The sequence below is a fragment of the Zootoca vivipara genome, chromosome 7, assembly GCF_965207765.1.
Source record: "Zootoca vivipara chromosome 7, rZooViv2.hap1.1, whole genome shotgun sequence".
In the NCBI taxonomy this organism is placed as follows: Eukaryota; Metazoa; Chordata; class Lepidosauria; order Squamata; family Lacertidae; genus Zootoca; species Zootoca vivipara.
Genome location: NC_142590.1, coordinates 69660051 through 69674368, shown reverse-complemented (window position 1 = coordinate 69674368; position 14318 = coordinate 69660051). Strand labels below are relative to the sequence as shown.

Below are 14318 nucleotides of genomic sequence, written 5' to 3'. Positions count from 1 at the left end.
ACTCCCAAAAGCACTTTCCTATCTCGCGCCAACTCCGCCCCAGCCAGCCACCTTTTCCGGCGGAGTGACGCTGCGCGCGCGAGACTGACGACACACAGGGTATTCTTGGGAGGGAAAAAGAGGAGGCGGAGGAAGAAGAGGTGGAGAGAGAGAGAGAGAAAGTGGCGCGCGCGGGCAAATTGCAGCTTTGTTTTACTGTATCTCTCTATCTATTTAAAGGAGAAAGCCGCTCCAAATCTAATAAAGTGAAATATGGTATTGCGACACTGCAGCAAGCAATGAAGAAACAAAAGCAAAAATGCTTACGTGGGAAATAAGATGGGTGCAATCGGTTTCTCCTTATTATTTCAATAGGCGAAATCATTATTTTTACTATAAAGTGCTACATTTCTTCAACAGACTGTATTTGTGGATTGCAGGTATTTATATAGCTCGCTTCTTTATTCTGGGTTTTTTTCTCCCATTGAGGAAAATACGGTAGATGTTGAGACGGAATAAGTAGCGTCCCCTTTTCCTTTCACTTTTAGAGTTCGCTTATTAGCCCTGCTAAAATGTAACTTTTCCCATTGATGAATTCCGACGCGGGGGTGGTTTCTTAGGGTTAGTGGACGGCGCTTCACGCTTTCCGGTTTCGTACTTTTTATCCTGCCCTTCCTCCAAGAGGTTAGAGTGAAGGAATTCAGAGTCTGGATACTGCGCACAAACTCCGGACCATTTTGTCCTCCTAACAACCCTTTGAGGTAGGCAAGGCGCTGAGAGAAAGTGACGAGTCCCAGCAAACCCCCAGCGAGCTTCATGGTTGACCGAGGAGACTCTTAGGTCCAACAATTAACCCTACACAGCTTCTCTCTGTGCATCCATATCATTGTGACCCTAGGATTGCAATCTTTGTTTCTAGCAGGGCATCTGCGGCTTTCATTATTGCTGCGCAGCAGGCAGGAATTCAAGAGGCGGTGCCTTTTCCATCCGCCACTAGCTCAGTGCTGGGAAAGCTTCACTCATTGGATTTCTGCCTGCCATTGAAATGTTAAAAGCTGAGAAAGCCCCTGCAAGAGAAAAAGTGCCTGAAGGTAAGTGATGCCACCCTCTTGACAGGCAGACTAACAAAGAAAGTCAGTAGGGGGTAGCAAGCTACCTTTCAATGAAATCAAGAGGTGGTGCAGGGAAAGAGAACCTATGGCCCTCCAGATGTTGAACTCCTATCATAGCTGCCAAGTTATCCCCTTTTTACAGGGATTTCCCCTTATGCTGAATAGGCTTCCTCGTGAGAAAAGGGAAAACTTGGCAGCTATGACTCCTATCCAGTGCAACCACCATAGCCAATGGAGTTGTAGTCCAGTCCAACAACATCTGCAGGCAGTGCCAGATTTACGTATAAGCTAAACAAGCTACTGTGTAGCTTAGGGCCCCACTCTCTTGCCCCCCCCCCAAAAAAAAGTAAAGGGAAAAATTGGATGTACATTTCCAAAATATAAGATTAAAAAATAAAATTTACATACAGCAACAGTGTTTTGTGTTATGTAGGCTCCTATGATGTAAGCAATGGGCCCCGCCTGCTCCCTAAAATATCACTGGTTTGCTCATTTCTGTATATAGGATGCCTACATTCTGCATGTGCAAATGGCTTTAGATGCCTATTAAGTCCATAAATTACCATATAGCATATATTAAACACAAAAAACAGCAACAATTTGTTGTTAACTAAGGACACCTGGACATATAAGGACACCTGGACATTACCTTCAGTAGCTTAGGGCCTCATCAAACCTAAACCTGGCCCCGTCTGCAGGGCACCTTAGTTGCCTGCAGGGCCGGCTCTAGGTATAGTCCCGGTGGTGCGGGGCTCCAGGGCGCCGGGCCGGCAGGTGGGGCGCTGCGTGGCAAAGCCGCGCAGAAGCCATGCTGCACGCTGTGAGGGGGGGGGCGCCAGAGCGATCTCCGCGCCTCAGTGCCAGGGCGCCCGACCTGCTCGAGACTGCCCTGGTTGCCTGTTCCTGTTGTTGTTGTTTAGTCGTGTCTGACTCTTCGTGACCCCATGGACCAGAGCACGCCAGGCACTCCTGTCTTCCACTGCCTCCCGCAGTTTGGTCAAACTCGTGTTCGTGGCTTCGAGAACACTGTCCAACCATCTCGTCCTCTGTCGTCCCCTTCTCCTAGTGCCCTCCATCTTTCCCAACATCAGGGTCTTTTCCAGGGAGTCTTCTCTTCTCATGAGGTGGCCAAAGTATTGGAACCTCAGCTTCAGGATCTGTCCTTCCAGTGAGCACTCAGGGCTGATTTCCTTCAGAATGGATAGGTTTGGTCTTCTTGCAGTCCATGGGACTCTCAAGAGTCTCCTCCAGCACCATAATTCAAAAGCATCAACTCTTCGGCGATCAGCCTTCTTTATGGTCCAGCTCTCACTTCCATACATCACTACTGGGAAAACCATTCCCAGTTCCTGTTATTTCTTTGCAAAGAATGCTGGTTGTATTACAATATCAGGTTTCCCTTTGTTTCATTATCACATGACACAGTTGCTCCATTAAATGTAGATACGTATCCCTCCCCCCACCCCACCCGCTTCCAGTAGGTGGTAGGAAGATAAGCAGCTTGGGAGGCATCAAGAACTACGTCTCCCCATATGAACCAACCTGGACCCAGCAGTCATAATCTTCATTTGCCTCTTCTGCAAGAGGTCCAGAGGGTGGCAACACAAGAAAGGGTCTTTTCTGTGGCGACTCCCCATTTGTTGCATATCTTTTGTTGCATATCTGCTGCGACTCCCCATTTGTTGCATATCTAAGTTGCATATCTTTAGGCGCCAGGCAAAAAACATTCCTATTCTCCCAGTCCTTTGGCTAATTAAACAACCTATGAACTTATTACAGGTAGGTAGCCATGTTGGTCTGCTGTAGTCGAAACAAAATTTAAAAAATCCTTCCAGTAGCACGTTAGAGACCAACTAAGTTCATACCATTGACAAACTTAGTTGGTCTCTAAGGTGCTACTGGAAGGTATTTTTTTATTTTGTTTCAACCTATGACCTTTTAAGTGTGTGTTTATGTAATTTTTTGTTACAAAGTTGTGCATTTTTGTGTTTTTATATTGCAAACTGCCCTGTGATCCTCAGATAAAGGGCAGTGTAGAAATTTAATAAATAACTAGTAATAATAAAGAATAATAATTGAATAATAAATCGAGTCATTTTTTTTCTCAAAGCACAACTTCTTCACTGTACTAAATGTACAGATCAGTTACTTGTTCCTGCAGTTGTTAAAAACAATAGCAAAGCTTTCATTCACATCAGATGGGTTCTCAAAAGAAAGCAAAAATGAGATATGATGTACTGTGCTGAGCTTGTACCTGCTTAGCCTTGAACAAGTCATTTTTTCCGAAGGACTGTTATGAAAATAAAAATAGACTAATCTGCCTGCTGCATCCCACATATTTGTGGTGATGTCTGATAGGTGGGATCTTGTGGGTCCTTTTGCTGAGATGACTCCTTCTTGCCATGCCAAAGTCACCCAGCCTAGGAGGGCGCCCTTGACATGGAAAGGAGCCATGGTGGTTGCCTGAGGCAGAGAAATCCTCTCATCCTAACAGATAGTATTGGAACAGGGAGAATAGTTACAGGAAGAATAGCGTTTATCTGATTTACAACCAGCCACTAGTCTGTTGTTGGTTACACCCACTCCCATTGAATGTCGGACTAATTTGCGCCATGCATGATAATGCGACACACCCAGTGGAGACTATTGGCCCTTTGATCCCTTTGTTGTTGTTGCTTTAAAAAAAATACTCTCTAACTTTGGGAAGACACTTTATGCACATGATGAGGTGGACTCTAGCCCAGGCATCCCCAAACTTTGGCCCTCCAGATGTTTTGGACTACAATTCCCATCATCCCTGACCACTGGTCCTGTTAGCTAGGGATCATGGGAGTTGTAGGCCAAAACATCTGGAGGGCCACAGTTTGGGGATGCCTGTTCTAGCCCATGGAAGCTTCTACCACAATATGTTTGTTAATCTTTAAGGTGCCAGTGAAGTTCTTCCTATGGGTACAAACTATATTTGGGTATAGGTCTGATGTATTTCAGCAACTAGTGTGCCCTAATTGAAAAATTCCGTGCCTGCAAAATGAAGGCAGGAACTAATCAGCAAAGTAAGGGATTTCCAGAAGTCTTATATCTGGAATTAAGTTCCATTGACCTCAAGATTAGACATTTGTTGTCACTGCCGGTAGATGGCGCTGATGTTCCTTGTAAACTCGCATTCTACGGTAGCACCCTGGTTTATTTTAATGCGGCTCTGGTGATTTGAAAGGCAACACTCAGCTATCATATGCATTCTAGGTGCCACCACAAATACAACTGCAGGATAGGCAGTCTGCATGGTTTGTGCTGCCTTAGGAGTCGGGGTAAGAAAGCATGTGTAACTTGAAAGTAAGTCTCTTTGAGTTTAATGGGAATTTAGGCTGCAGTCCTAAGCCCCATGAATACAGCAGGCCTTATCAAACATGTGTTGGGAGTGCACCGCATCTCAAAAGTGCATGGAATTGTAGCCCGAGGCACTGAACTTTTGTGGAACGTACTTTTGAATAAAAATGCATCGGCTAGGGCTTTGTAGCACTGTGTTTCAACACATCAACCAGAATGATCCACCTTCAACAAGGTGACAGACAGGTTCCATGATTATGTAGCCCACTCCTTTTGAGCATTTACGGTATATAAAATTTATATTTATATAGAATCATGTTGTTTATGGCACCCGTCTTTCTCAGGAAACAATGGAGGTGTGTGTACCTTTGGGGTGAGGTCAAGCTGTTGGACATGGAATCATAGAATCGTGGTGCTGGAAGGGACCCCGAGGGTTATATAGTCCAACCCCCTGCAATGCAGGATTTATTAATTTATTAAAATGTCCCTTTGCTTCAATGTGTGTTGGTTCAGCGAACACTTTGAATACACATTTCACATTCACTTCTTATTATTTTTTAATGACCGGGGCATGCAACATGACAGCTGTTTACTCAGATGTAAATCCCATTTAGTCCAATGAGTCTTAAAGGTAAAGGTACCCCTGACCATTAGGTCCAGTCGCAGACGACTCTGGGTTTGCAGCGCTCATCTTGCTCTATAGGCCGAGGGAGCTGGCGTTTGTCCACAGACAGCTTCCGGGTCATGTGGCCAGCATTACTAAGCTGCTTCTGGCAAACCAGAGCAGCACATGGAAACGCCGTTTACCTTCCCGCAGGAGCGGTTCCTATTTACATGCTTGCACTTTGATGTGCTTTCGAACTGCTAGGAGGGCAGGAGCTGGGACTGAACAACGGGAGCTCACCCCTTCACGGGGATTCGAACCGCCAACCTTCTGATCAGCAATCCCTAGGCTCTGTGGTTTAGGCCACAGCGCCACCCACGTCCTTACGCCAATGGGTCTTACTCGCAAGCAAACATGATTATTCTGTATCACTGAAGCCCATTATTCTAGTTACAGGTAGGTAGCCGTGTTGGTCTGAGTCGAAGCAAAATAAAAAAATTCCTTCAGTAGCACCTTAAAGACCAACTAAGTTTTTATTTTGGTATGAGCTTTCGTGTGCATGCACACTTCTTCAGATACCATTATGTTTCTCTGCACTGCATTCCTCTCATACTGAAATGCAAAATAGCTCAGAAGATGGAGAGCCACCACCTCCCCCGTTGCCTAGGCAACCAGATAAAGAAAGGTGCTAGCTTTCACATGTGCCTTCTGGCAAGTACCGTATTCTTTCAACACTCACTCCCCCCTCAACCAGCAAAACAGCAAGGAATTGTCTAGAGAAAACAGAATGTGGTTCTCTAAAGTCACAGAAACATTTTTACTCAAAGTAGAATCTCTGTTTTGCAAATTTTTGATAGAAATGCTTATTCCTCCCCAGCCTGAGTCTCAAGCCATCTTTCACCAGCCAGCTGCCTGCCATATCTTTTGGACTGCAACTCCCATCAAGCCCCAGCCAGCACAGAGGGTGTCAGGTTGAGGAGGGCTCACCTAGGCTGTTTAACAGCTTCATAGAATGCAACAGGTGTAGTAGTCATCTCACCAATACATCTCCATGCCAAGAGGAACTGCACCCACTGTATTACTGCCTGCCATGCCGCTGATAAAGAAGCAGGAGTAACGAGCGCAAGGGATTCAATTGTGCCTTCGCTGGCTGCAAAAGGAATAATACTGGAGAAAATGATAGCTGAAAGCTTGTTACTGTTTTGTGACATCTTGTTTGGTCCTAATAAAAGTATTGCTTTTAAAATAGATTTAAATCAGGGGGGCAGGGGGAGGTTGCTTATGGAGCAACTCATTTCCATTTGATTTTTATGTGCCCTGGAGAATTTAACAAACTTAGCCATTCCGGGAGGGATCTACACCCAGAGGAAGTTTTAATTTCTTTTCTGCCACCTGAAGAGAGACCACGTTTTGAGGATTTCATCCCCTTGGCTTAAACCTACAGAATTTGGCTTCAATTGACTCTTTCCACCAAATATGATCTCCAGCTTTGCTAATATAAAGGCAAACATGTTTCTCTCTACTTCTGCTTTCTGCGTAACCAGAAACCTGTGCGTTTTACTCCAGGTGCAGGACAGATCTGGGTAACAGCCAGGCTTAATGGTGGTTTAAAATGGGGAGCAACCATGGCTTCTTTATCCCAAAATCTTTGGTATGTAATTTGATGTGTGTAGCATCTAAAGGAGGCTTTTCCAGTCTAAAACATCCAGCTTACCACTATTTTGGACTGGTAAAGCAAGCACTATTTTATGACATTTCAGTTTGTCCTAATAAAAGTATTGCCCAATGGTAGCCAATTCATACAATGGCACCTTAATCACTCATCAATATATTATTACAGCATAAGCATTTGTTGACTAGATTGCACATGGTGATAAAGGTTGAGCAGTTGTAAGCAGTGAGGCCGGAGGGAAATAAACTGTAAGTACCATAATAATATAGATAATGATAGTTCAGTTACAGCTAAAATGCATGCATTTACAGCAGAGGTGAGAGGTGATAAAACAATCAACTTAGTAATGGCCAAATTAATTAACATCTATAGTGGGAAAGAGAAATGTGGCTTCTATTCAGACCCAAATGAATAGAACTGAACTTGATCAGTTGCAATTCAATTGCTTCAGTCCTCAGGAAATAGTTGCAATTAATACTTTTAAGCTCTGCTGGTTCAAAGATCCAGGTTGTATACCAAAATTGCAGCAAGTGTTGTTGCAGGGTTGATGGCTAAAACAGTTTCAGGTGGTGTCTTCCGAACATCCTTGCAAACTAGCTTAATTAGAAAATTAAGAAAGAATGCCACAATCTGTCATGAGGATTTATAAGAATCAGCTGTAGTGGTGCTACTTAAGAAGATTGCTGTTTATGAGGGGGGAAAGTAAGTAAAACTCTTAGAATGGGGTTTTGTTAAGTAAAGAAACCTACAGTATTAAAAATAAGTGATTGCCTTTATTGGTTTCTGTTTAAAGTTTTTGGGGTGTGTGTGTGGAATAAGTAGAGTTTAGTAGTAAAGTATTGATATTAAATTAGGAAGCTATCACTTCAGACCTAAGCCAGCAGAACTTCAGTTTTCTAGTTATTAGCCTGATCTCTTCTCTTGGCTCATAAGTTCAGCTGTGAAACTATATTAGCTCTTTCTGAACTGTCTATTTTGGGTTATGACCTTGGGCAGAAGAAAGAACAGCTTTTCTTATTCTGGGGAAGATTGAAATATACCCTGTTAAGTTCTTGACTTCTTTGTTTTAAAAAAATTGTCCTTGTCCCCTTGTCAGCTTCCTCTACTCTAGGCTTTGCAGAGAAACTTAGCTTGGTAGAGGAGTATGCAGATTTCAGGCTAGTGGGAGGCAGTGTGAAGACTTGGCTGTTGGCTTTGCTGGGTTGCAGGGCCAACCCCCTAGCATTCAACGGAGTGAGGCAACTGCAGATAGGCAGTGGCAGTGGCAAAGACACACAGCTTGTCATGCTCCTGTTAAACTAGTTTAGTATAGTATAGTATTTTCTACATTAGTTGGCAGCGTCTCTCCAGGGTTTCAGACAATAGACTTTCCCCAGCCTTACGTGGAGGCCATAGGTGCCAACTCCCTGGGGCCCTGGGTACCCAAGCACCCACAAAATTCTCCAAGGAGCATACATGCTGTATGGCACCCACGGATCCGGGCACCCACGGTTCTGCTCCCCTTCCAGTCCAGTAGTTCCCTGCCCACAGAACTGTGTGTGTCTGTTTGGGTGAATGTCATAATGTCTTTTACATCAGGCAGCAAAATGTCTTGGCCATACCTGGAAGGTTGGAACAGCCCTGATACTGCCTACAAAAATGGCTGCCCAACATTGTTTCAGACAAGTATTGGAGCAAACTTGATTAATTTTAACTTAAGTCACGGGAGACAGCTCCTAGGGGCCGAGGTCCCTTTGCCCCCACAATAAAATATTTGAGAGGACCGCACCCCCAAGTTGATGGGCAGTGCCATTCAAATGGTGTGCACGTGCCGTGTCATGTGATTATATGGGGCAGGGCTGAGCTGCCTCCCCACCCCAATATTTTATTCAAGTTGACACCCCTGACCTAAGTGCATTTTAGTGAAATAAATGCACATTGTTCCCTAGTGTTAAATTTTAGACTTGATGGCAGAAGCCTGTCCTCTTGGACTTTTAATTGCTGGATACATAATACCTGGCTATAATCCTATACATGCACAAAACATATTCTGAATAAATAAGCTTTGGATCACGCTGCATGATAAAATAAAATTATCTGGCATTAGTAGAGAAAAAGCAAGTGCCTAAATCTAGTTTGTAACTTGGGGTGATGGGTAACTGAATAAACAAAACTCCTTATCAAAGCTTTCCTTTGAATTCCATCGCCAGGTGCTCCTAGGATTCTGAAGACTGACCTCTTTTCCTTGGGAATTAAAAAATGTCTTCTCAAAACTGTTCTAGTTCTCTGTCACTGAAAGACGTATTCGAAAATGGATTTCTGATTGGCGCTTCTGGTTACAGCATCTCTCCGGGTAGCAGCTGTTTCCTAGAAATGAGCAGCATCCCTAAGCCTGATGCATGCGACAGTGCAAGCAAAATGCAGAATGTGACAAGGGGAAGCTCTCTGGCTCTAAAGGCATCAGAATCCTCCATGAGCAGCACAAAGGAGAACCTGCAGGCCTCATCGGATGCTGTCACATCTTTCTGCAAGACTCCCATCCAGCCATGTGCCTTTGACTTGTCAAGCTTGAGCGCTGCAAATGACAGCAAAACCAATTACACAGAGGGTGTGTTCCACAACACCAAATCTTCTACTCCATGCAGGGAAGATAAGCCCTCTAAACCGACAACTGACAATATGTCAAAGAGCTCTGAAATAAATGATGTTGCAGTCTTCAAGAAGCCGCCACCGCCACCGCCAATATTGGAGATCTCTGGAATACAAGCCACTCAGGACAATGTACTTTCTCCAGAAGCAAGCTTAGAAGAATTTGGGTCCCTGGGCTCTGTGAAGCTTGATACGCCATCTCTGGAGATGTCAAACCTTGCCATGCCTCTGTGTGGTGGTAGTGCTGTGTCTGTTACTATTACAAGAATCTAGACTCCCACACTTGGATCTGATGCTTCATTGGTTGGGCAAAAGCTCCAGGCGGTTTGCACCATCCAGCTGTCTTGCTATGTTTCTTGCATTCTCTTTTCCAGCTAACAGGTGAAGCATAAATGCAAATAAAGAACTGGTCACATAAGGCACTTGTGCTACGTGGACAAAGGCATGAAACCATTTGATAAGGAAGCACTTGGACAACTCTGTCCTTCTCTTGCTGAAGGTAACTCAGAGGCCTGTGTGGTCAACCCTAACTGGTAGCTGAAGAGCCATACTTCAGAGCTGAACAAGGTTTAGTGGGATGTTTTACAAGGCTTCTGTTGCTTAGAGCACATTCTGTTGCCACATTCAGAATATTGACATTATTGACTATTATTGCAGAGACCCCCTACAATGCAACTCGTGTGATGGGCTGAAATGGAAGATGCGACCTACAGGTAGAAATCCATGTTAAAATGCTGGTACACAGAAAGAGCAAAAAAAAGGGGGGGGTTTCCTTCATTTAACTGTTGCATCGAAAAACTACTTGTATTCTTTAATGTCCGATTTGTGCACATTGTGTTTTTGTATAAATGCAAATAAAGAGACTAATTCTCTCTCTTGTGGTGCAACTGTCAGTCGCCTGCTGGACTCCAACTCACATCAGCCCCACCCTCAGCTCTGAATAAAGCCACCAAAGTTATATTAGAACATCCACTATGGACTAGTTTCTCCCACCCAGACTATCCATTGATCCCTCCTGGACAGGGCTGGAAAAGGTTTCCTTTTTAGGATAGGAGTTTCCCAACCAATAGCACTCTTCCTAGGCCTTGGACATCTTTGTAGCACTACTCCCGGCTCCCCTCTGACAGCTGCTTTTGGTTTAGCCCTGAAAACTGCTTGTTTTATAGTGGAAAGAATAGCATCAGTTCCTCCAAAGGTATTTTTTGGTGTCCCGTTCTCCCCCCCCCCCAAAAAAGTTAACTGAAAACAAATTGAGTTCCGAAGTTTTGCTGAATGTTAACAATGATTTTCAAGCAGCTGATGGATAAAGCATTTCAGAATGCATTTTTGAAAACGGCAGTCATTAATGTGCCAGCTCTTATGCATCATTCCTTGGAGGGTTAACCATGGGTCAGTGTGGCTTCCAGTCTCAAAAAGGTTAGCCACACCTGCTTTCACAAGGTGGTTGGACTGGCCTCGACCAGGACCAGGGCCTTCTCAGTACTAGCCCCGACCTGGTGGAACAGTCTCTCTCTCAGGAGACTAGGGCCCAGCGGGAGTTGTCATCTTTTTGTAGGGCCTGCAAGATGGAGCTGTTCCGCTTGGCCTTTGGACTGACTCAGTCTGACCCTGGTGTTACCCTCCCCATACGCTTTATCCTACAGATATTTAAATGAGGTTGCACTTGTAGATTCCTAATTTTAACATTGAATTTTAACATTGTATTTAATCTGCATTTTAATTGAATTGTTTCTTTTATGCTTGCTTTGATATTCTTGCTGTTAGCCACCCTGAGCCCGGTCTTGACTGGGAAGGGCAGGGTATAAATAAAATTATTGTTATTATTTTAAGGCTCAGACAGGCTACAAATACCTCCAATCTATTATGGGCATTTCTATGTTTCTTAAAGTACTGACATTAAGTCACGGGTGAGATTAGTTAAAAGATGAGGGGACACGTTTATTTATTTATTTATTTATTTTTAAAGAGTATATACCTGGTAGCAAAGTGAATTTGCTTTGCCATTAAGTTATGGTATAAACACCCCTCTGAAAATTGTAGTGTGCAAAGCAAAAAACTTGCCAATGCTTTGTTTGGATCAGCCTGGGAATGGGAGAGCTACAACAGGTTCTGTCAACTGCTTTCCACCACATTTTGACAACACGAAGGGCAGATAACCTAAAAGCATCTCCCAGAAGGATTTATGGTGTGCAAAGAGATGGGGTGGAGGAAGAAAAGCAGAAGTCTGTTTTCTGAGTATGACTACTAGAAAGCTACAGCCCAAAGACCTTTGCTCTGTATAAAATTCAGCACTCTGCACTCTGCCAGGCTTTTTCACTGCATGGGCACTGCTTTGATCTGCCAACGGAAAGAAAGGCAAACACCAGGAAACAGGATCAAACAGACCAAAACTTTATTTGAAGAAACATGAGACGCTCAGGGAAAGTATTTTGGATAGCCTGCTGCAGTATCCTCCAGACACCACTAAAGTTAAGCCTGCACTATATCAATGGCCTGTTCCTCTATGAGAAGAGGGAGGTGTGGTCACTCATATTAGCCCCCTACAGCCCAGTGTGTACCTGTCACCACCTTAGGCAGTGGTACCACTACAGACTTGCAGTTGCTCTGCTATCACCTGTCCAGGAGCCAAGACAGACCTCCTGGACACCTTACCTCTCATGATATTGATGCCATTTCTTACATCCATGGTGGTCATGGATTGCTTCTGTGTGCCGATAGTCCAAATTGCATTTTCACTTTCTCTGCTAACATCCTACTGAATTCACTTTCCTAATCAGTTGGAATGTCGTGCATGTTCTAAGATGCTGCTTTGGTTCCGGGTGCAGTGGAGACATGTGTGGTGGGAACAAGGCATGTTAAGAGATGCAAAAACCATAGGACGACCCATTGGGATTTAATCATGCCACAACTTGATTGACTACAGATGTCATCAGGCTTTGACACAGGCATTGGGTGTGCAACCTGAATCAACCAACCTGCCTACCAGTTGATTGTTTGGCAGAGTTAACCATGGTTAAGGATTGCCCTATGAAGTGCATCATATCAGGATGACTCCCCCAAATACCACTATTTTGTGGGTGCTGTGGCCCATCCCAGCCCCTTTCTGGGCATCTGGAAAGAAGAACCTTCCCCAGAAGGCGAAGGAGGGGGCAGAGGGTTTGATCCGCGATTGGGCCGAGTAGAACTCTGCCCCCTGGTAGAACTTTTAAAAAATATTTTTAACAAATTCCACTACTGAATTTGGGGGTGGAGGTTACCAGTATTCTTACCTGAGGCCCTGGGGCCAAAGCCACAGCGTTCCACAAAAGGGGATGCAGTTCCCGGTGCAAGAGATGCAGGGGTTGGGCCCAAAGCACCACTCACACGTGTGCATGAACCTGCATAGTGTGCTATGGCATGCTCCTTGATTGAATTCCCAACATACCCTGTGGAAAGGATTGCACCTGGGAATGGGCTTTGACAGCTTAGCTCGCTCAGACCTCTTTTCAATGTTTGGCCCTACCTCGACACAGCTGGCCTTTATATCTAGAGAGCGGACCAGAGAGAAAGTCTTCCCTCTGCTCCGTTCCCCAAACCACACCCTCTGGCTACACAACCACACTCAAGATTGGCTACGACTGCGGGAAGCCCCAGCAGCCAAGAGGCAACCGCCGCTCCCCCCCTTCTATCATTATGTTGCTAAATTGCAGCTGGTAGTAAATGGTTCTTGCTCTGCTAATGACTTGGAAGCAAGGCTTGCATATGCTATTCAGCTTGTTGCAAAATTGGGTATTTTATGTAAACAGGCAGTACCATTTCTCTGGACAACATTCATACCGTCTACTGTAAATAAAACGTCATTGATTTCCCAATTATCATGTCTAGTCTACTCTGGTCTAGTTGGTACAGTGCCATGTGGTTTTTGATCACGTGTACTGATATCCGCGTGATTGAAAGTTTTTCTTTTTTCCAGTGAGCAGCTTTTCACATAGTTCATTTGTCATGGCTTCCCCATACAATAATCACCTTAGTACAGGGTAAAATGATTTTACATTTTTGCAGTTCTACTTTGGGTGACTGCCATCTTAAATACAAAGTTAAGTTTACACATGCTGCAATGATTACTGTAAACAGAGGCCTGTTCCCACTAGAAAGAGAAGTTTAAAAAAAACATTGCAGCAGTTATTCTAAAGCCCATTATTCTAGTTGCCTATTTTGGAGTGTGATGTCAAGAAATTGTGCTCATCTAAAAAGTGGGTTGCAACATACTGGCTCTCCCAGCCTACTTCAGTCTCAATTCACCCTTCACATCCATTTACTAATTTTCAGGGGACTGTAATAATGACAAGCAGATTATAACCTCTAGAATGAGTCTGTGCAGTGTTCTTCCTATTGGCCTTAGTAATAGAACACAATTATTGTCATCTTTTATGTTTTAGGATACGACTAAACGACTAAACAACAACAACCCTTACATTTTCAATTCTCTCTCCAAGTGAGGAGGGACTGAGGCCTGACTGACCAAAATTGCCAAAGCAAAATTCCACATTCAAAGCATCCTTTTGAAAGAGGCTTTTTTAAAAAAGAGGATCGGAAATCACCCATACTGGTGAGATGCCATGTATGATTCATATCTAAAAGTTGAGTGTTTATAGATGCAGTTTACAACTTTGTAGCTTTCCAAGTCTTAGTATTGGCCCTGCATTATGTTGCTAAAATGCAGCGGTTGGAATGCACATCTTTTGATTTCTTAAAAGTGTATGCATTTCTCATGGCTTTGACTGTTACTTCTAAGTATTCTAAACTCTTATAGTTTTGCCAGCTCAGCAATACATGCATCTGTCAAGGCAGATGAGTAACATTAATGATCTGAAAAGGAGCAAGTGCCCAGATGAGGTTGGAAAAACCACACATACAGATATATGTTATTTGTTGTATAGCCTTCTAGATTATCTGCCTCTTCCCCACTGTACATGCATACTGTATTAATCCACACAGAGAGACGCGTTTAAGGGTG

General features: G+C 44.0%; 1 protein-coding gene across 1 annotated transcript; it reads left to right on the top strand.

The window, feature by feature from the left end:
- The first annotated feature begins 905 nt into the window (after positions 1–905).
- Positions 906–10177, top strand: LOC118089515 (uncharacterized). Its single transcript, XM_035124280.3, has 2 exons — positions 906–1070; positions 8884–10177. Exon 2 carries the CDS (start codon positions 8933–8935, stop codon positions 9593–9595), a length of 663 nt encoding a protein of 220 aa, XP_034980171.1. The 5' UTR covers positions 906–1070; positions 8884–8932; the 3' UTR covers positions 9596–10177.
- The last annotated feature ends 4141 nt before the right edge of the window (positions 10178–14318 follow it).

Coding starts and splice junctions, on each gene's coding strand:
- LOC118089515 (XM_035124280.3), top strand. CDS start 8,933: ATGTCTTCTCAAAACTGTTCTAGTTCTCTGTCACTGAAAGACGTATTC.